Here is a 21,320-nt window from a genome sequence, read left to right as displayed (position 1 = left end):
GCACTTGCGCTGCATCCAGTAGTCTCAAGGATCTCATTCCTTATTGTCGAGGCTAAAAATTCGGGTTCTACATCGCTCAAATCAGAGACATCTAAAAACGCTTCATCGCAGCTTAGTGCCTAAACTCCATAAAACAAACATAAATGTTAACAATCCTTTTTGGGAGCGATTCAACCTTCCCGAACGCAGCAAAGCCTTACCTCGGCCCATCCTACCGCATCGAAATCGAAAGAAAGATAAAGAGTGTCCAAATACCAAATTCACACTAACTGAAAAAATATCTTTTGGAGGCTGACCTGGACTTTTCTGCAATGCCTATGCAAGATGTCATAAAACTGATCAGCTACCTGCAATTGAGTTACAATGTCAAACAAGCTGGACCAACGTGACAACATACAATAGACACTCGACTCTAAAATGTACCTCTTCATAGGCTTCAAAGTTGTAAGGAACAATAACAAGCTGGGGACAAAGGTCTTTTGCATGTCTTACAAACATACCTGCCTTCACTCCTAGATAAAGAAATGACATTAAATTAGTACAAAAACAGAAAGGTCAGGACCCGAGTACAACCAAGCTTAAGAGAGATTACTTTCGTAGAAGACAGACCATAAGCCCGAGCTGGATAATTTGCAGAGGAAATTTCAGCCGTTCCTTTTGGATTATCTGAGTGACATACAGCTACCGGCTTGTCGTGTAATTCAAGACGGTTCTTGATTACCACTGACACAAAGAAGCAATCCTGGAAATATATCACAGAATCAAATAACTAGAATGCAACAAAAGAAAGTCAGAACAAAAATGCAATCCTAGAATAACAAACTTCAATCATATTTTACACTCTCTTTTATGGGCAGTTTCATGCTTAAACGCCTAGCTATTGTGATGCTGGAAAATGCAGAATTGAAGAAGTGACCACGGATTTCTTTTGATTTCCTTACTTTTAGAAAGCAGCAGATAAAGAAAACAGCCTAGATTGACGAAATTACCAAATCAATGTGGATAGTGGTTGACTTCTTGCCCATTTCAGCTGTAGTCTGACCAGAATCTGCCCATTTCAGTCCATTGGAAGAGCCATGAAATCTTTTACGGTACCTGTTTCTCCATGTTCCAATAAAATGCAGCCTTGAATTCTGCAGACAAAGAAAAGGACAATAGAGAAAGCATCTTCAGAATCTTTATTAGAAAGATACTATTATTCAAGTTATATAAACTGACAATGAGACTCTTACTTTCAGCTGAAAGGACTTTTAATAAAGGCGTACCATCTCAGCCAGAAACCAGCAGCTAAATGAATCTATTGTAAGAGATACCAGAAAGTGTGGGAATAAACCAGGCGAACAATATTTCTATAAAGTTTTACCTTAAAGTAGTTTTCCACAAAATTGGGATCCTCGAGAGTTGAATGACGCCTTGTAGAAGATCCAGCAATGGTTGCAATCGATTTGCCATCATTCTTCCCATTTACATGAATGGACTTGTTGTCTGAAGCGCAATGAAGATTGGTAGTGGATTGAATTTCACTAGTAACATCTTTTTCTTCTATGTCATAATTACCAAGTTTTTCTGCATTCATTTCAGAAGATTTCAGATCACCAGTTCCGGTTTCTTCTGTCAGTTCTCTAGTAGTGTTCTCGATATAAACGTCATCAATCTCATCATTAACGTGGTCTCTTGCTTCCTCTGAATCTTCTGCTCTAATTGAACTTCCTTCTTCAGCTTCACTGTATCCAGTATCAGGCTGACAAGATGTAACCGGCGAAGCCATCTGAGGGGTCAAATGGCTTCTGGGTGCAAAAAAGGCAGACAACTTTGGCTGGGTATCATTCAGTTGATCTAGCTGGTAAGGAACCCCTGAGATGTGATAATCACAACACAAAGCATTGAATCAGATGTACAAGTAAAAAGTGTGCAATAATAAATGAATGCAGACGAAGATGACAGTAGTCGAATGATCAAATCCACACATTTCTACCTATATTTACATGATTTAACTGAAACTAAATCATCTTCTATTGACTTACAGCCCAGAAGTCTGTTGGCAGAGATAGAGTCCACTATCCATGTGGGTTTCACAACAGGTAACCCTCTGCTGAATGCCCTGATTGGAAAGAAAACACCATTTCAAGACACGACCTTGCAAGAACTTTGCCAGGATTTTTAAGAAACTAAGGAAAACTAACCTTAGATTCTTGACTTTACTATCTGGAAGGTTGCTGCAGATGATATGTGTTACAGAACGCCTAGAGAAGTAGTTCTCGAATCTTCCACCATACTTCATCATGTATCCTTTCAACTCCTACAGAGATCTAGACACAGTTAACCACAGATAACCCACCAGTAATACTACACTACAGAAAAGGAAAAAAAAAATCAAGAAATTCTAAGACCTATTCACCTGCACAGTTTATATAATAATATCGGAGATCAGAAAACTAGACACCAACAGAACTGAAAACTGATAAAAACCAAAAGAATAGAGCATAAACCTGATGGGAAGGAATGGTGAAACCATCCACAAAGATTGAAACTCCTTGGAAAATAAGTTTCTCAGAACCCGAAACACCGTGAGAAGAAGCGGAAGCCTCAGTCTCAAATTGGTTCTGAAGTTTCCGATTCTTCACTTCCATGTAACTAACAACAAAAGCACAGAAAATCACAGAACATTAAAACCACAATGTAATTTACAGTTCCTAACAATTTAAAACCCATCACAATGCATCTTCCCAAAACTTCTTAAAATTCCCAAAATTTAAACATCACACATACTCATTTTCAATCGATCTCACTTCTCAGAACAAGCAGTTAAATTATTTCAAATTTTACATGGGAAATTTCGAAATCTAACCAAAACCCAACACTAAAATGGCAGAGAATGAGAGAAAGACCTTCCGAAATCGGAGAAAGGAGAAGACCGGAAAGAAGAACGAGAAGAAGCAGCGCCCCATGCGGCGCCTAGGGTTTTCTGATTACTTGGATTCTTCTTCTTAGCCTTCTTGTTACTCCCACTGCCACTATTGTTTGAAGAATTCGAACCCAAGCTACGTTTCATTGTTGTTGTTGGGGATGATGAAATCTCAGAGCGAGACGGAGAACAAGCTTTCAACGGATTTTTTTTTTTTTTTTTTTTTTAAAGTCACAGCCAGGCCAGTGGAGGTTTTGGAGTGTATTCAAATGATGATTTTGGAGAATTTGATGAAATTTAGAGGGGTATTCAATTAGATATTTGAAAGATTCTATAATATTTTTAAAATTACTTGTTATTCAATTGATGATTTTGAAATATCTTTTGAAATCCTATGTTATTCAATTTGAAATTTATCTAAAATCATTTAAAATGATCTAAAATATACTGTTATTCAATCATGGATTTATAAAACTTACTTGAAATCGAGTGTTATTCAAAATATCAGATTTTTTTAAAAGAATGCTACTTTAAATGATTCTGCAAGACTTTTCTTTATTTTTTAGTTGATAAATATGAGTAACAAAATCCTACCTTTTGAGGTAGAATTTTAAAGGATTTCATTAGAGAAAAAAAAACAGTCAATGAAAGATCACGTTTATTAGAAAAAAAAATAGACAACGTTTATTCTAGTGTGAGACAGCCAAGAATGAAACTTTGAACTTCTCACCGAACTGACGAATTTGAGATCGTGTCCCACCTAGTAAACAATAGACAACGTTTAGTTTACGCATTACTATCTTGTTTCAAGATTAGACAAGTCTAAAGATTTATTCAGTTGCTTGCTTCTCAATAAACCATGTAATCTAGTAAGAGCATGTAATTTACCAGCAACGTACCCTCGAGAGATACAATCATAGGCAATGCAGACAACACCATGAAGAAAGGTATAAGCAATCTATGCACCTTGAAAAGAACCAATATATTTTGCTCGAGGATTAACTGAATATGTTAGCTGGCTAAATACTGATAAGGTGAGAATCTCTACACAAAAGGGATCGTTTGAAGAAGAAAAAGAAAAAGAAAAAGAGACTAAAATAAAATCTCATAGAATCTCATAGAATCACAACTCATTTTCTTTTTTAAAAAAATATAAAAACTCTAAAACACAATCAAATTTCCTAAAATTCTCCTAAATTTTTCAAAATTCTAAAATATTAAAATCCTAACAAATCCTTAAAATATCAAGTTGAATACCCCCTCTTAGAAAATTTAGAATTTTGATAGATTTTAGGGAAGTTCATATGATTTTCTGTAAAATTCTTTTAAATCCCACCTAAAACCATGAGATTTAGATTATTGTATTTTTAACTAACCAAATCCTCCAAAATCCTCCAGAATCCTAAAAATTATTAAAATCCTAATCCACAAAACTGTTTTAAATAACAGTAGATTTTAAAGTAGATTTTTAAATCATCAGTTCAATAACAGTGCATTTTAATGGATTTTAAAGTACATTTTTAAATCATCATTTCAATAACAATGGATTTTAATAGACTTTTTAAAATTCATGATTGAATCACATAGAATTTGTAAATTTCACACAAATCACTTAAAATGTCAAATTGAATACACCCCTTTTATGTACAAAAATATGAATGTTTTCACTTTTCAGATTAGTACTCAAAACTTGTATACACTTTCCAAATCTCCCCATATGTTTCAAAATATTACAATTATAACTTGATAACTTTCCCCCATTATAATCACACAACTTGTTTCCCTTGAATTCAAATCTGTAACTAGTAAAGATTATCATGTAGGCAAATTTAATGAGAAATTTTGCTTAAAAAAAAAATCCTAAAGTAACCAAAAATTTTTTAATATCATACGAAATAACATAGTACAAGTTTACAACAAATGATTTGTATAGAAAAAATACAGGTGGCGACTAAGGACATCAAATGCATTTACATTTATCATTCAAAATGCAAACTCAAAAAGCAAACGAAATTTCACTTTAGACCATGAATGTTTGAGAGATTCTACATTCAAGATTATAAAATTTAGTTTTTCGATTTTAGATTTGAAATATTGATTTCTGGATTAACAAAAAAATGGAATACTTATAAAAGAAAAGGTTGTATGGAAGAAAATCTTAACCATTCACTCAAGTGGGATTTCAGATTTTGCTAGAAAAATTATGGAAAAATCCTAGTATCCCTTTTTAAATTCATTGGCTGGATTTTAGATTCTCTAACTTTTGTATGAAATCCACTTTTCTCAAAATCTTTAATGACTAGAAAATACATTTTTAACAGATAAAAACTAAAAAATAAAAACGTAAACCACTCAAGATCTTCTTTTTGCGTTTACATTAACAATTCTAAAATAAAATAATTAACATGAAAAGAATTGTGTTATAATGTAAAAAAAAAGTGTGCAAAAAATATTTATTTCTTAGAGTTAGAAAAATATTAATCAACTCCCCAAATCTTTGAATTTCTTACCTTTAGACAAGATTTTTCAACCATTTTTTACAAAAATATTTATTTAAATTATGTTTTTTTTTCAATTGTTTTTAAGTTTATGGTTCACCCTCATGCCTATATAAAGGATGAGTCGTACACAACATATATTGTATTGTCCATGGTGCATGTCAGAAGCTTCATATCCTAGACGTGATTACTTTGTATATATCAATCAAAAATTGGTTTATCAACTATTAGACAATGCAGAGAAATTGTATCCCATTGTAATTAAAAATATTAAATTAACAAGATCATTGATCGCCTAATTAATCAACAAAACGATTCATTGACATGATCATGTGATTAAATATAAGAATTAAACTTGCATTTGAATTTTGAAATATAATCTCATATCTATACTAGTATTTTTGCAGCAACTTTTGCTCAAAAATACTAATATGGAAAATTTTAAAATTAAATGCCATTTAATTCTGTCTTCTCAACTCAAACGATGGGTCTTTGTTTCACATATTCATCTATCAACTTATTTAAAGGGCCTTCGACTTTTAAAAGGCCTTGAAGTTTTGTTAGGCATATTTTCATTTACCTTATAAGCCTAACAACCTATTACATCTAAAGGAATTAACTCGCTTGTCGTTTAACCTATACATCTAAACAGGAAGATTGAATGCATGATATACGATTGCTATATTTATGACCCAAACGATTAAGATGATAGGCGTAAACCTTACCAATTATGACCCAAACGATTTCCGAAATCATATCAAAACAATGAGGCAAGTTATACATTATTGTTAGTTCCTTTATAAGACTCTATATAAAATATTCGATGGACATAATAAACAAGAAAACTTTGAAAGCCTTCCTTATTACATCAACATAATCAACTATTCCAAAAATTCCTCCATTAAATTTGACACCGATCTTCTCCTTGGTCACCAAGAATTACATTAAATTCTTCCTTTAACAGTAAACTTTACACATCAATATAAATAATGGAAGATTATGAGGAACTCACCTCACATCTTACCACAGCAAAAACGCAAACATCTTACCAACAAAGTCTTCTTCGTCTATTCAATGACAACTTCATTTGCTCTTCTCCGAGAATTGCGTCCTTACAAATCTTCATGGAGGATCCAAGTCAAGATCTTGCATTCATGGCGCCAATACACTGTCCAAACCGGAGAAACATTAGAGATGGTGCTTTCGGATACACAGGTTATTACTTTACATCATTACTTTGAAAGGAAATTTGTTTTCGTAAATGTCTAACCCTGCTACGTTTCATATATATCTTATGGCATTAAAATACATGCAAGCGTGAAGAAGGATTTAGTTCCACGGTTTGCTCCTCAGATTCGAGTTGGTGAGTGGAGGTTTGTAGAAACCTTCGGCCTTACTCATGCAACAGGTCAGTTTCGCCCAACCAATCATTTGTACAAGATTGGTTTCCAAACTAGCACGGTTGTCTCGCGTTGTGAAGATGTATTTGCATCCAACTACTTGAGTCTTGCTAAGTTTGAGCCAATTTTGAATGAAGAGATTAATCCATGTATGTTAGTTGGTAAGTTTTAATTTTTATTAACAAGTATGACTTCAGTTAAACTTAAGTTTGTTGTACTGTTTATGAAAATATGATTTTATTTCATAGATGCAATCGGCCAAGTTGTTAACATAGGAGAATTGGAGGAAAAGGAAACTAATAACAAGCCGAATCATAAGCTCGATTTCGAGTTGAGAGATGAAAAGTAAGTTGTGTTTCAAAAACGGATTGATTGAGGTAGGGCTTCGTTTAAAAAAACCTTTTATTTATTTAGTAACTCACTTCTTATACAAGGATGTACGGCTACCTTGCACACTATGGGGTGCACTTGCTCAACAAGTTTTTGCTGCTTGCTAGGAAGTTGATGGACCAACAGTGATATGTGTGATCAGATTTGCGAAAGTCAAAAACTTTAAAGGTATGCTCTGTTTTTAATCAATTGTTTATAATGGTATAAGTATAAGGGAATGAGTCGTTTTAATATATATATGGTAATATAATAAGATACTACTAATGTTAAAAAGCATGTGTTTTTCAGGTGTTGTGAGTTTGTCTAATTCTTACAGTGCTACTCAAGTTTTTATTAACCCTCCCTATCCTGAAGTTGCTGATTTTATTCAAACGTGAGAATTTAAAGTTTTAAAAATTTCCCCTTATTATGATTAAACTACTTTAACAATTTTCCCTTTTCATTCAGACTTCCAAACGATGGTCTGGCTCTTACCTTCCGAGAGAATGTACCAAACAACCAGATTGTATCATTGATTGATGATTATTATGTTCAGTTTTCCCGGAAAACCATATCAGAGCTACTTACAACTGACGAGGTATCTATAACTACTAAGATCTATTCAAATACTGACCTTTTTCCATTGCTTATGTGAAAAGAGCTTCCTGTGTGTAGACAACATATCAGCAATTTATTGGGTTTGTGACGTACACATAGTAGAAGTAATCGTTAATATAAAATTTTATAAAAAAGGAAACAGGATATGTTTGAAATAACAAACAGACTTATTATCTTTGTGGAAGCAGATCATCGAGATGAAATTATAAATTGGAGCTGCGGCAACCATCCATTTTCAATGATCCGCGGTATACCTTGACCTGCCGATTGAAATCCATGTTGCCCAGAAATCAATCAAACAATCAGATATTGAAACCAAAACCAAGCCTATACATCTCATCGGTTCAATTAGTTTTACAAATTGTTCTCCCTAATATAATCGGAGATAATGATTTATACTTTGAACAGATCATCATATCAAAATCTAAACAAGTAGAACCCGATTTTATATGATTTGATACATATTTTCTGACTTAATTACAGAATCATGGACGAAAGATTAGATCATCGGAGCATTCAAAATAACACTACCATCAAAGCTGATAATTTACCTCTTCCATTTCTAGAATCCCAATCTTCTTCGGCAGTAGAGATCGAAAAAATATTAGAACCCAGATCGATGTTTTTTTTGATATCGGTTAGCGAAATTGTCAGCTTCGAATATAGAATCTGATGAGTTTGTTTTTTTTTCTATGAAAGAAAGAAGAAACTGGACGTCGTTATTGATTTCAATTTTAGGACCTTTTTGGTTTTCTTTTAAATTATGGGAAGCCCCTTAAAGTCCAGCAACAAAATTAGGATCCAATAAAAAAAAAAATAACGGCCCAAACAAAACAATAGGAACAATCACTTAATATTAGGTAGATAATTTTTAAATATCTTTTTTTGGGTCCAAAAAAGATTCATAAGCTTAAACTTACAAATTAAACATAAGTTTTTTTTAAAAAAATGGTCTTTAGCTTGACAGAATTTAGGCAAAAAATGTGTATATAATTACATTATATACATAAAATAACATCATATCATTCACTTATACACATATTAATAATTCAATATCATTATCAGAAATATATATATTTTTAAAATAATTAGACAACAAACTTAGACACAAATTATATTACAAGTTTAGAAAGATTATATTTTACAAGAAAATAAAATAAAAAATTTTCCCGCGGTACACCGCGGGTCCTGATCTAGTGCATCTTTAAGATTCCAAATATACTTCTACTATTTCATCCACACAAAAAAAAAAAACATTGGAAACTAATAACTCACTTGGTTAGCTTTTTTTTAAAGATAATCTAAACTAATAAGAGTAGCAAATTAATATTGAATGTTTACTTACCTATATTTATAGAATCTCAAAACAAGAATATCAAACGGTAACACTTCAATATTTGAAAGATGCATCTTGATATTCATAGTTCCAAACATAATACATCATCTTATTAATTTCAATGTATTTTTCCAAATAATTTATTGTTTATGTGGTATAAAACGCCAAATTTGGATATTTTTCTATGGTTTGAGATCATTTGAACATGTGTTTTTGGGTCTTTTGACCATTGATTTCATTTTTTTGTTGTCAAAATTACAATGACCTTGAATGGTAGTAGATTTTTTTTAAAAAAAATCTTATTATATAAAGTTGGGTTTTGAAAGTTAGCCATTAACAAGATTTTGACATGTGTCAAGTTATCAATCTCAGATTTTGACATGTGTAAAAGTTAATATTTAATAGAAGAAATTTAATTACAACAAAAATAAAATATTTTGTTTCAAAAAATATTAATAATGTAAAAAGATAATTATCAAAAATTACAGAATTTATTATAAATACAAAGTTTTTTTGAAATAATTATAAGGAGATTACATATATATATATATATCATAAAATTCGAAATTATAATATTATTTACTTATTTTTAATTTTAAGTTATTAATTCTACAAAAAAAATAGAAAAATGGATTAAAGAAAATATAGAGTTAATTATTAATTTTAAATTTTGTAAATTCTCACTTCTATATAAACATAGATCGTTTCATATTTAAACAATTTATTCAAAAACACTGCTTTCAACTTTGTTTAATTGGGAAATCTTTTTTAATGGGAAGATAAATTTTTCTTATTTTTTAAACCAAAATTTTCTTCAACTTTTTAGGTTTTCAGTAGGGAATAGGTAATATTAATATGTTGATCCAAAAAAAATTAATATATGTGTTTTCTTTTCCTAATACTATATTTTAAATTATTTTATTTAATTATATTTTATTTTTGAATTATTTGGGATTCATATATTACTGTGCTTATAATTTTCTATTGTTTCTTTAATTATGTACGTCAAATTAATTTTCTTCTAATTTTTCAATGGTTGGTCATAAACCTTTCTTTTATTTGCAAAAATAATTTTTATCATTATTCATTCAATCTCAAAGGGAGATAACAATTAGAAGCTCATCAACCTAATAGATTGATAAAATAGGCTAATCAAACACAAACTTACAACAAACATAGATCGATAGATTAGAAAAACATAAATCGTTGTTGATAGATCCATATGAGCTCAAAGACTGTGACACCATGATGGGTGACCTTCGTGGAAGTGATTTTTGAAACTGTGCAAGTGAGGACAAAACACAGGAAAATATCATTTGTTGATTTGTAGGGTCGGTAAAGCCTCCCAGACGTAACAAACCGGCCATCGAATATGGGTGGGTCCACGGACCAGGAATAGATGTAGGACCCACTTAGGAAGGTGAGTCCATGGACTGAGAGTGGACAAGGGCTCACTAAGCAAGGTGGCGGTTGAGGCATTACAGAGACATGGTGTGTCAAAGATACTTCTAAGAATACATTGGGGAATTTAACATTAGTTACGATCAAAAGATTTTGTGACGTTAGAAAAAGTTTTTTACTTTCATTGGTTGTCGGAACAAGCCATTTTGAGATAGCAAAAAGACGTGAACATGTTCTCTCCACACATAAGAAGGGCAAAGCCGAGGTTCTCTCTATAGTGGAGAAGGTTGGACACAAGGTTATCTCCCTAAGGGAGGAAGGTGGAGGAGGTTGGACGCAAGGTTATCTCCCTAAGGGAGGAAGGCGGAGCCAAAGTTCTCTCTACGGTGGAGGAGGTTGCACGCAAGGTTTTCTCCATAAAGGATGAGGGTGGAGCCGAGGTTTTCTCCATGGTGGTCATACATTATTATGATGATACATCATTAATTAGTATATTATGTAATATATTTTTATTCAAAATGTTTTTTTAGTCAACAATTTTAGTAATTAAAAAACTACGCAGAAATGAAAGTAAAATAGTTGGCTTAATGTGTTCATATAGACATTTTCTAAGTGGTGATAAAGAATATATTTGTAATATAAAGTATATTTAGGTGTAAAAAATACACTTTTAATAGTAACACACATAAAAGATTTTTAAATGGATATAAATCAGTGTATTATAATAAATATAAAATTTATAAATAACGTACAATTAATTTTAATATATTTTTATTAAATTTAATTTAGTTTATAAAACTTTAAACCCGCACATCAGGCGGGTCCTCATCTAGTTATTCCTAAAAGATAGTGAATCTAGATTTTGAGAGTTTTTACAAATTCTTAAATAAAATCTAAAATCAGTTTGATTACTTTTTGAAAATGTTACGTTTTAAAAGTCAAAAATCTATGGGGTGTATTCAATTTAGTATTTCAATGCTTTAAATTTTCATGAATTTTTATACCATTTTGATGATTTTAAGAAATTGTTCTAATTTATTGTAAAATTCTTGTAAATGCCACTGTAAAACCATGAGATTTTAATTTCTAAATTATTAAAATACAAATCCTTAATACTTTTTCAATAACCATAGTAGGATTGAAAGTAGATTTTCAAACAACTAGGTTAATAACATTGTATTTTATTAAACTTTTTGAAAATTAATAATTAAATGACATTGGATTTATGATTTTTACATAAATCTCTTAACATGTTAGATTGAATACACACTTTTAAATCTAAAAACCAAAACTTATAATTCAGAAGTTTATTAGTTCATGAAGTTTGATGGATTTGGAAATCCTAAAAAAAAAACATATCTTATTTAATAAATGATTTTAGAATAATTATCAAAATCATGTATTATTGGTTATATGATTTATAAATTCTAGTTAAAATTATATATTATTGGCTTAGTAGTGATTTGTTTTTTTTTTTAATTTTAAAATCTACATATATTTTAAAAGGATTTGAAAACGAAAAATAGAAATATTCAAATCCAAATGATTTTTATAATCAATTAGAATTTTCAAATTCTATATACATATGATGAACCAAATTCATAAAAAAATGTGTTACGGTTTTTTATTGATTATAAAATGCTGGCTTCTTCTTGCATAGTTTAGTTGCTTTTGAGGGTTCGCTATGTAAATTTTTATATTTTACTTAATCGTCTTGATGCTAATACGGTAATTACCTAATTATTTATTTTCGCGTGCCATTCGTCCTTAGGAAAAAGGGAAAAAAAAAAACACTTTTCCCCTAATCTGTTCTCTCTCCCTCTCTCTCTCTCTCTCTCTCTCTGATTACTCTGATTTTGGAACTCACCAGAGATTCAATTTCGTGAAGAAATGTCGGTAGCAAGACCGGAGACATCGGATGCTAGGGTTATCGCTCATGTCGACATGGATTGCTTCTACGTTCAAGGTCTCTCTCTCTCTAATTCGAGTTATCCACAGTCCGCTTCACGCTTTAGTGAGATAAAGCAAATGACTTCATTGCCCATTCGAGGGAGGAATCAAGGTTATCTCCCTAAGGGAGGAAGGCGGAGCCAAGGTTCTCTCTACGGTGGAGGAGGTTGCACGCAAGATTCTCTCCATAAAGGATGAGAGTGGAGCCGAGGTTTTTCCATGGTGGTCATACATTATTATGATGATACATCATTAATTAGTATATTATGTAATATATTTTTATTCAAAATGTTTTTTGAGTCAACAATTTTAGTAATTAAAAAACTACGCAGAAGTGAAAGTAAAATAGTTGGCTTAATGTGTTCATATAGACATTTTCTAAGTGGTGATAAAGAATATATTTGTAATATAAAGTATATTTAGGTGTAAAAAATACACTTTTAATAGTAACACACATAAAAGATTTTTAAATGGATATAAATCAGTGTATTATAATAAAAATAAAATTTATAAATAATGTACAGTTAATTTTAATATATTTTTATTAAAGTTAATTTAATTTATAAAACTTTAAACACGCACATCGGGCGGGTCCTCATCTAGTTATTCCTAAAAGATAGTGAATCTAGATTTTGAGAGTTTTTACAAATTCTTAAATAAAATCTAAAATCAGTTTGATTACTTTTTGAAAATGTTAGGATGACTTGAGAAATTTAAAAATCAAAAATCTATGGGGTGTATTCAATTTAGTATTTCAATGCTTTAATTTTTCATGAATTTTTATATCATTTTGATGATTTTAAGAAGTTGTTCTAACTTATTGTAAAATTCTTGTAAATGCCACTGTAAAACCATGAGATTTTAATTTCTAAATTATTAAAATACAAATCCTTAATACCTTTTCAATAACCATAGTAGGATTGAAAGTAGATTTTCAAACAACTAGGTTAATAACTGAAACGACCTAACCGGTTTTTTTTCTAATAATAAATAATAATAATATAAATTACTATGACTAGTGGTCTCATACCCACTAGCCACCTAACCATCACAAACAACAGCAGAATAACAATACCAATTAAATAACCAACTGAACCAATAATCCAATATTAATCCATAATAGAATAACCAACAACCAATCCTAATCATTTCAATGTCAAATAACAGGAAACCAAGGAACCGGCAACCTAATAAGTTCTAAAGACCCAACTCTAGCAACCTAGCAATGCCAGACAACATCCAATCGAGTCCCTAGAACATCTTCCTCTTCATTGCCTTGATTCCACGATCACATTTTGCCTTTACCTGCCCCACAAACACAAATTGAGATGCATGAGTATTTGATAACTACTCAGTGAGGCAATCCTCCCATCTACTGGGCTATACACACAAGCAATAAGATCTCTCATGCCACAAACAACAAGAATAAAACAAACCAGGAACATGAACAAGTGACCCGACACGATCCGGTTACTGTCAGAATGGTGTCAACCGATACCAGAAGGTGTCGACAGACACTGGACATCTGGTGTCGACCAACACCACTTGGGTGTCAACCGACACCTGCTCGACACCCCCGAAACCCTAACGGTGTCGACCGACACTCGCTAAATTCCCGAGCCGTCCTTGCGTTAGTGTCGACCGACACCACATTGGTGTCGACCGACACGACTGTCGAGCAGTGATTTCCTTTGAACAGAACCTCCGAATCTCGCCTCCAAACTTCTCCTCTTCGTCCCACACAATCCCATGAACGAATCCAAGCCTCAGGAGCTACGAAAAACTCACAAACAACCATACAACACACAATATCATAGAAACAGGGATCTTAGCTTAGATAAGCCATGGTCATGCACTCACCTTAGCCAACAAAGAGATCTAAGCCCAAAATATGAAGCTACCACCACAGAAACCTTTCCACCACGTTCCTAACATTGGATCTTCACTCTCACAGCAAGATCTCTCCAAAAACGCCTTCAAAACTCAGAAACTCTCACAAGAACTCTTAGAAACTGTTTTCTCCTCTTTCTCTCTCAAAAACAACAAACGGCGACCAAGACAAAAATAAAACACGACCTAGATCGTTTTCCCACTTAAATATCTTGGTTCAATGGTTTTTCCTAAACCAAACCGGTCCAAATCGATAATTAAATCAATCTGGTCGAACCAGAAATAAGTGGTGTCGACCGACACCACATGAGTGTCGATCGACACCCACCCCCAAAACGTAGAGTTTTGGTTCGCGGGCGTTACAATAACATTGTATTTTATTAAACTTTTTGAAAATTTATAATTAAATGACGTTGGATTTATGATTTTTACATAAATCTCTTAACATGTTAGATTGAATACACCCTTTTAAATCTAAAAACCAAAACTTATAATTCAGAAGTTTATTAGTTCATGAAGTTTGATGGATTTGGAAATCCTAAAAAAAACATATCTTATTTAATCAATGATTTTAGAATAATTATCAAAATCATGTATTATTGGTTATATGATTTATAAATTCTAGTTAAAATTATATATTATTGGCTTAGTAGTGATTTGTTTTTTTTTAATTTTAAAATCTACATATATTTTAAATGGATTTGAAAATGAAAAATAGAAATATTCAAATCCAAATGATTTTTATAATCAATTAGAATTTTCAAATTCTGTATACATATGATGAACCAAATTCATAAAAAAATGTGTTACGGGTTTTTTATTGATTAAAAAACACTGGCTTCTTTTTGTATAGTTTAGTTGCTTTTGAGGGGGTTCGCTATGTAAATATTTATATTTTACTTAATCGTCTTGATGCTAATACGGTAATTACCTAATTATTTATTTTCGCGCGCCATTCGTCCTTAGGAAAAAGAAAAAAAAAACACTTTTCCCCTAATCCGTTCTCTCTCTCTCTCTGATTACTCTGATTTTGGAACTCACCAGAGATTCAATTTCGTGAAGAAATGCCGGTAGCGAGACCGGAGACATCGGATGCTAGGGTTATCGCTCATGTCGACATGGATTGCTTCTACGTTCAAGGTCTCTCTCTCTCTAATTCGAGTTATCCACAGTCCCCTTCACGCTTTAGTGAGATAAAGCAAATGACTTCATTGCCCATCCGAGGGAGGAAGCAAGGTTATATCCCTAAGGGAGGAAGGCGGAGCTAAGGTTCTCTCTACGGTGGAGGAGGTTGCACGCAAGGTTCTCTGCATAAAGGATGATGATGGAGCCGAGGTTTTCTCCATTGTGGTCATACATTATTAATGATGATACATCATTAATTAGTATATTATGTAATATATTTTTATTCAAAATATTTTTTAAGTCAACAATTTTAGTAATTAAAAAACTACGCAGAAGTGAAAGTAAAATAGTTGGCTTAATGTGTTCATATAGACATTTTCTAAGTGGTGATAAAAAATATATTTGTAATATAAAGTATATTTAGGTGTAAAAATTACACTTTTAATAGTAACACACATAAAAGATTTTTAAATGGATATAAATCAGTGTATTATAATTAAAATAAAATTTATAAATAACGTACAACAAATTTTAATATATTTTTATTAAAATTAATTTAATTTATAAAATTTTAAACCCGCACATCGGCGGGTCCTCATCTAGTTATTCCTAAAAGATAGTGAATCTAGATTTTGAGAGTTTTTACAAATTCTTAAATAAAATCTAAAATCAGTTTGATTACTTTTTGAAAATGTTAGGATGACTTGAGAATTTTAAAAGTCAAAAATCTATGGGGTGTATTCAATTTAGTATTTGAATGCTTTAAGTTTTCATGAATTTTTATATTATTTTGATGATTTTAAGAAGTTGTTCTAATTTATTGTAAAATTCTTGTAAATGCCACTGTAAAACCATGAGATTTTAATTTCTAAATTATTAAAATACAAATCCTTAATACCTTTTCAATAACCATAGTAGGATTAAAAGTAGATTTTCAAATAACTAGGTTAATAACATTGTATTTTATTAAACTTTTTGAAAATTTATAATTAAATGACGTTGGATTTATGATTTTTACATAAATCTCTTAACATGTTAGATTGAATACACCCTTTTAAATCTAAAAACCAAAACTTATAATTCAGAAGTTTATTAGTTCATGAAGTTTGATGGATTTGGAAATCCTAAAAAAAACATATCTTATTTAATCAATGATTTTAGAATAATTATCAAAATCATGTATTATTGATTATATGATTTATAAATTCTAGTTAAAATTATATATTATTAACTGAGTAGTGATTTGTTTTTTTTTAATTTTAAAATCTACATATATTTTAAATGGATTTGAAAACGAAAAATAGAAATATTCAAATCCAAACGATTTTTATAATCAATTAGAATTTTCAAATTCTGTATACATATGATGAACCAAATTCATAAAAAAATGTGTTACGGGTTTTTTATTGATTAAAAAATACTGGCTTTTTTTGCATAGTTTAGTTGCTTTTGAGGGGGTTTGCTATGTAAATATATATATTTTACTTAATCGTCTTGATGTTAATAAGGTAATCACCTAATTATTTATTTTCGGGCGCCATTTGTCCTTATGAAAAAAAAAAAAAAAACACTTTTCCCCTAATCCGTTCTCTCTCTCTGTCTCTCTCTGATTACTCTGATTTTGGAACTCACGAGAGATTCAATTTCGTGAAGAAATGCCGCTAGCCAGACCGGAGACATCGGATGCTAGGGTTATCGCTCATGTGGACATGGATTGCTTCTACGTTCAAGGTTTCTCTCTAATTCGAGTTATCCACAGTCCGCTTCACGCTTTAGTGAGATAAAGCAAATGACTTCATTGCCCATCCGAATCGAATTTTGAACTGTTGAAAGTTATGGGTTTTGTCAATCTCTGTGAAAAAGGGGTTCTTTTTTTCTTTTCTCGTTGGCGTTATTGATGTGTTTGTTTAGGGATTTTGGGGAAATTACCAAATTTTGGGGATTTTGAACTTGGATTAGAAAAAAAACCAAAACTTTGAATTTGTTTCTATTTTCTGAATAGTCTTTATCTCTTACCTGATTAGTGGAGCAAAGGAAGCAACCAGAGTTGAGAGGACTTCCTACTGCAGTTGTACAGTACAACGAATGGCAAGGTGGTGGTTTGATTGCTGTTAGTTATGAAGCACGTAAATGTGGCGTAAAGCGGTTAGTCTGTTTAAAGAATACTTCTTTCCCCACAATTGTATCAATCCTTATTCGGGTTGGTAAAAAGAAACAGTGTTTTGGATGGAGTTTTCAGGTCAATGAGAGGTGATGAGGCTAAGGCTGCTTGCCCTGAAATTCAATTGGTTCAAGTTCCTGTTGCTCGTGGTAAAGCTGACCTGAATTTATATCGCAGTGCGGGTTCTGAGGTTGGAGGCAGAAGTTATTATTTACATGTGTTTAAATAGTTTGTGTTTTTGTCTAAACAATGACAATTTGCTAAAGTCATTTTTGTTCAATGTGTCTCTCTGCAGGTGGTTTCGATTCTAGCACAAAGCGGTAAATGTGAAAGGGCTTCTATTGATGAAGTGTATCTTGACCTCACTGATGCAGCAGAAAGCATGCTTGCTGATGCACCTCCAGAGAGTTTGGAATTGATGGACGAAGAAGTTCTTAAATCCCATATTCTTGGATTAAGCAGAAAGGTCTAATCTTTATCAAGAATATATAAGTTGATTGTCAATATAATGATCTGAACTTATTAATTACTTTGATACAATCTTTTGGCTTTTGATTCAGGATGGAGATGATTTCGAGGAGAGTGTCCGTGATTGGATATGTCGAAAAGATGCTGATCGTCGTGACAAGTTATTAAGTTGTGGGATTATTCTTGTTGCAGAACTCCGGAAACAGGTGCTTAAGGAGACTGAGTTTACTTGTTCTGCTGGAATAGCCCATAACAAGGCAAGAAGCTTTTTATTTTTCTTTTTTTCTTTTATTGTTGTATGGGCGAGTAATAACGCATAACTTTACAAGCAGATGCTAGCTAAACTTGCTAGTGGGATGAATAAACCTGCCCAGCAAACCGTTGTACCATATGCAGCTGTGCAGGAACTTCTCAGTTCCTTGCCAATAAAGAAAATGTAAGTAAGGCTCACCAATTTTACTGATTTCAGTGCATATGTCATTTGATAATTGTTTCAATATCAATATAGTTGTGTTCCAAAAGGTTTAAGACGGTCCTAAATTGTGCATTGCTTCTTGTATCTCTGTTCATGCATCATACAATCGTTAGTTACTGTTGACAATTATTTAGTTTTAGTCTTGCAGGAAACAGCTGGGAGGAAAGCTGGGCACTAGCTTGCAAACTGATCTGGGAGTTGACACTGTGGGGGACTTGTTGCAATTTTCTGAAACAAAGCTGCAAGAACATTATGGAATAAATACGGGGTACAGAAACTTGCTCTTCTGTACTGTTAGGCTATTGCAGATTTTTGGAGTTTCCATTAGTATCTTGTTACCTTCTAGCCTGCTAAGATTTGTATTATCTTTCCTAATAAGTAATAACCGCTTATGTGCTTAAGAATAAAATTAAAAGAATATGCGGCTTGTGCTTGTTTTTCTGATTCCGTCTTTCTAGTAAACAAGTTAATTAATACTTCTTTTCCTTTGACTTGCAGTACATGGTTATGGAATATCGCAAGAGGGATCAGTGGAGAAGAAGTGCAAGGTCGCCTTCTCCCCAAAAGTCATGGTTCAGGAAAGACATTTCCCGGACCTCGTGCTTTGAAGTCACTCTCAAATGTAAGACCAGAATTTCAAGCAGATTATGCCTTTTCCTTTTTTATCAGTTGGTTCAGTTGGTCATAAGAGCACGTTCATATAAAACTGAAAATTTTTGGATAGATACTAGAAAATGTAGTTTGTTCTTCTCTTTGGTCATATAACTAGTTTTTAGTATCATTGTTCTCTTCTCTGTTATACTTTTAGGTTCAGCATTGGCTGAATCAGCTTTCCGAAGAACTAAGCGAGCGCCTCAGTTCTGACTTGGAGCAGAATAAGCGGATTGCGAGTACCCTTACCCTTCATGCTAGCGCTTTCAGAGTACTTATATTTTTCTTGGTTCATGTAGTTTTTCATAAAAATGTACTTGTTTATCATTTTTGTCTACGAAAGACTACGACTGAAAACATATTCTGTCCTGAAAAATAATGCAGTCAAGGGATTCAGATTCTCATAAGAAATTTCCTTCAAAATCATGTCCGCTGAGATATGGAGTGACCAAGATCCAAGAAGATGCATTTAATCTGTTCCAAGCTGCCTTACGTGAGTACATGGGACCTTTCGGGAGCAAACCCCAAGGAAATAAGCAAGAGACATGGAGAATAACAGGCCTTTCTGTTTCTGCAAGTAAAATTGTTGATATACCATCTGTAAGTCCTTGTAGCTTCTAAATCTCTGCTAACTATTGCTCACTTTCAGACATTACCTTGTTTCTTCACTGATTTGTTAGAAGTGATATTTTATGACCGCAGGGAACAAGCTCGATCATGAGATATTTTCAAAGTCAATCTACTGTTCCTTCTCGTTCAGCAGATGGTTGTGTTCAAGATCATGTGGTGACTCCTTCAGGTACGCCAAAGTTTTTGTGTATAATTTCTATTTCTCTATTGATTCTGGTAATTTAAAGTCGTGATTTTTTCTGCAACTGGTGCAGCTAGTGAAGGTTGTTCAGAACAGATATCAACAGAAACCCAAGCAGTAATACCTGAGGAAGACACCGGTGTAACTTATACTTTTCCTAATTTTGAAACTCCAGATAAAGACGTCGATTTAGTCTCTGAAAAGGTATGAGCTCTTAGTTCTCATTACTCNGACCAAGATCCAAGAAGATGCATTTAATCTGTTCCAAGCTGCCTTACGTGAGTACATGGGACCTTTCGGGAGCAAACCCCAAGGAAATAAGCAAGAGACATGGAGAATAACAGGCCTTTCTGTTTCTGCAAGTAAAATTGTTGATATACCATCTGTAAGTCCTTGTAGCTTCTAAATCTCTGCTAACTATTGCTCACTTTCAGACATTACCTTGTTTCTTCACTGATTTGTTAGAAGTGATATTTTATGACCGCAGGGAACAAGCTCGATCATGAGATATTTTCAAAGTCAATCTACTGTTCCTTCTCGTTCAGCAGATGGTTGTGTTCAAGATCATGTGGTGACTCCTTCAGGTACGCCAAAGTTTTTGTGTATAATTTCTATTTCTCTATTGATTCTGGTAATTTAAAGTCGTGATTTTTTCTGCAACTGGTGCAGCTAGTGAAGGTTGTTCAGAACAGATATCAACAGAAACCCAAGCAGTAATACCTGAGGAAGACACCGGTGTAACTTATACTTTTCCTAATTTTGAAACTCCAGATAAAGACGTCGATTTAGTCTCTGAAAAGGTATGAGCTCTTAGTTCTCATTACTCTATAATAAGCCTTTCTTAGAAGTGTGATCTAGCAAAGAGGCTAAACATATTTAGGCTCATTTACTTTCTCAGTTTCCACTTTCAAAGGAATAGAAATGTGATGAGATTCTTTTGCAATTATAACTGGTAAAGAAGTTATTGGTTAGGAGGGCCTGTAGTATTTGAATGACTCGAGAGCTTGGTATATGTTTTTAACTTGTCATATTAGTCAAGTGGTGTGTCCTTGAAGAACCGATTCCGCACTTTCCTTGTCAGGACGTTGTCTCTTGTCCATCAAGTGAAGCAACGGATGTTCCTACCCAATTAGAATCAAACAGAACCTCACAAACAAAGAGAACTGGGCGGAAGATAAACAACCCGAAAGAAAAGAATCGAGTAAGCAAATCATCGCTTTGTTTGGTGCACAAAAATCGTCTACTGTTGCTAAGATCTGTTG

General features: G+C 32.6%; 3 protein-coding genes and 1 long non-coding RNA gene across 11 annotated transcripts in view; 1 reads left to right on the top strand and 3 right to left on the bottom strand.

The window, feature by feature from the left end:
- The window catches only part of LOC104763119 (DNA repair protein REV1-like), a 9,227-nt gene extending 8,729 nt beyond the window's left edge, over positions 1–498 (bottom strand). Inside the window, exons 1-2 of the mRNA XM_019240029.1 lie at positions 424–498; positions 297–347 (exon numbers count right to left, since the gene is read on the bottom strand). Of these exons, the coding sequence (XP_019095574.1) occupies positions 297–347; positions 424–498 (126 nt within the window). The remainder of the gene's footprint in view (positions 1–296; positions 348–423) is intronic.
- On the bottom strand, positions 442–3,146 carry LOC109130538 (DNA repair protein REV1-like). Its single transcript, XM_019240181.1, has 8 exons — positions 2,889–3,146; positions 2,490–2,634; positions 2,184–2,299; positions 2,025–2,101; positions 1,364–1,854; positions 990–1,133; positions 593–742; positions 442–512 (listed from the first exon to the last, which is right to left on the bottom strand). Exons 1-8 carry the CDS (start codon positions 3,050–3,052, stop codon positions 507–509), a joined length of 1,293 nt encoding a protein of 430 aa, XP_019095726.1. The 5' UTR covers positions 3,053–3,146; the 3' UTR covers positions 442–506.
- Positions 6,214–8,512, bottom strand: LOC104760488. 3 transcript variants are annotated; one of them, XR_762937.1, is made up of 4 exons: positions 8,342–8,512; positions 7,958–8,050; positions 7,807–7,837; positions 6,214–6,571 (listed from the first exon to the last, which is right to left on the bottom strand). It is a non-coding gene; the product is annotated as an uncharacterized LOC104760488 (long non-coding RNA). The 3 variants fall into 3 exon arrangements; XR_762938.1 differs by having other exon boundaries at positions 6,674–8,050; XR_762939.1 differs by having other exon boundaries at positions 6,713–8,050.
- Positions 15,396–21,320, top strand: part of LOC104760489 (DNA polymerase eta-like) — a 7,532-nt gene continuing 1,607 nt past the window's right edge. The window contains exons 1-14 of one of the 6 annotated variants that reach the window (XM_019240179.1): positions 17,034–17,223; positions 17,517–17,637; positions 17,711–17,843; positions 17,949–18,119; positions 18,214–18,378; positions 18,454–18,557; positions 18,745–18,864; positions 19,095–19,218; positions 19,405–19,518; positions 19,632–19,700; positions 20,297–20,443; positions 20,546–20,642; positions 20,728–20,858; positions 21,140–21,259. In XM_019240179.1, coding sequence (XP_019095724.1) covers positions 17,148–17,223; positions 17,517–17,637; positions 17,711–17,843; positions 17,949–18,119; positions 18,214–18,378; positions 18,454–18,557; positions 18,745–18,864; positions 19,095–19,218; positions 19,405–19,518; positions 19,632–19,700; positions 20,297–20,443; positions 20,546–20,642; positions 20,728–20,858; positions 21,140–21,259 — 1,692 coding nt within the window. In that variant the 5' untranslated portion in view covers positions 17,034–17,147. Of the gene's footprint in view, positions 15,508–17,033; positions 17,224–17,516; positions 17,638–17,710; positions 17,844–17,948; positions 18,120–18,213; positions 18,379–18,453; positions 18,558–18,744; positions 18,865–19,094; positions 19,219–19,404; positions 19,519–19,631; positions 19,848–19,949; positions 20,047–20,131; positions 20,263–20,296; positions 20,444–20,545; positions 20,643–20,727; positions 20,859–21,139; positions 21,260–21,320 lie in introns of those variants that run through there. The other 5 variants (XM_010483412.2, XM_010483410.2, XM_010483411.1 and 2 more) reach the window with 5 other exon arrangements.

The sequence above is a fragment of the Camelina sativa genome, chromosome 18 (assembly GCF_000633955.1).
Source record: "Camelina sativa cultivar DH55 chromosome 18, Cs, whole genome shotgun sequence".
Taxonomy (NCBI): Eukaryota; Viridiplantae; Streptophyta; class Magnoliopsida; order Brassicales; family Brassicaceae; genus Camelina; species Camelina sativa.
This window is presented reverse-complemented; position numbering and strand designations above follow the sequence as displayed.

Bases quoted from the DNA above. Each gene is read 5' to 3' on its own strand.
- LOC109130538 (XM_019240181.1), bottom strand. From the start codon at position 3,052: ATGAAACGTAGCTTGGGTTCGAATTCTTCAAACAATAGTGGCAGTGGG. The intron at 2,300-2,489 runs GTTTATGCTCTA...AGATCTCTGTAG, and splicing joins TCACCATTCCTTCCCATCAG to GAGTTGAAAGGATACATGAT. The intron at 1,855-2,024 runs GTAAGTCAATAG...ATCACATCTCAG, and splicing joins TGCCAACAGACTTCTGGGCT to GGGTTCCTTACCAGCTAGAT.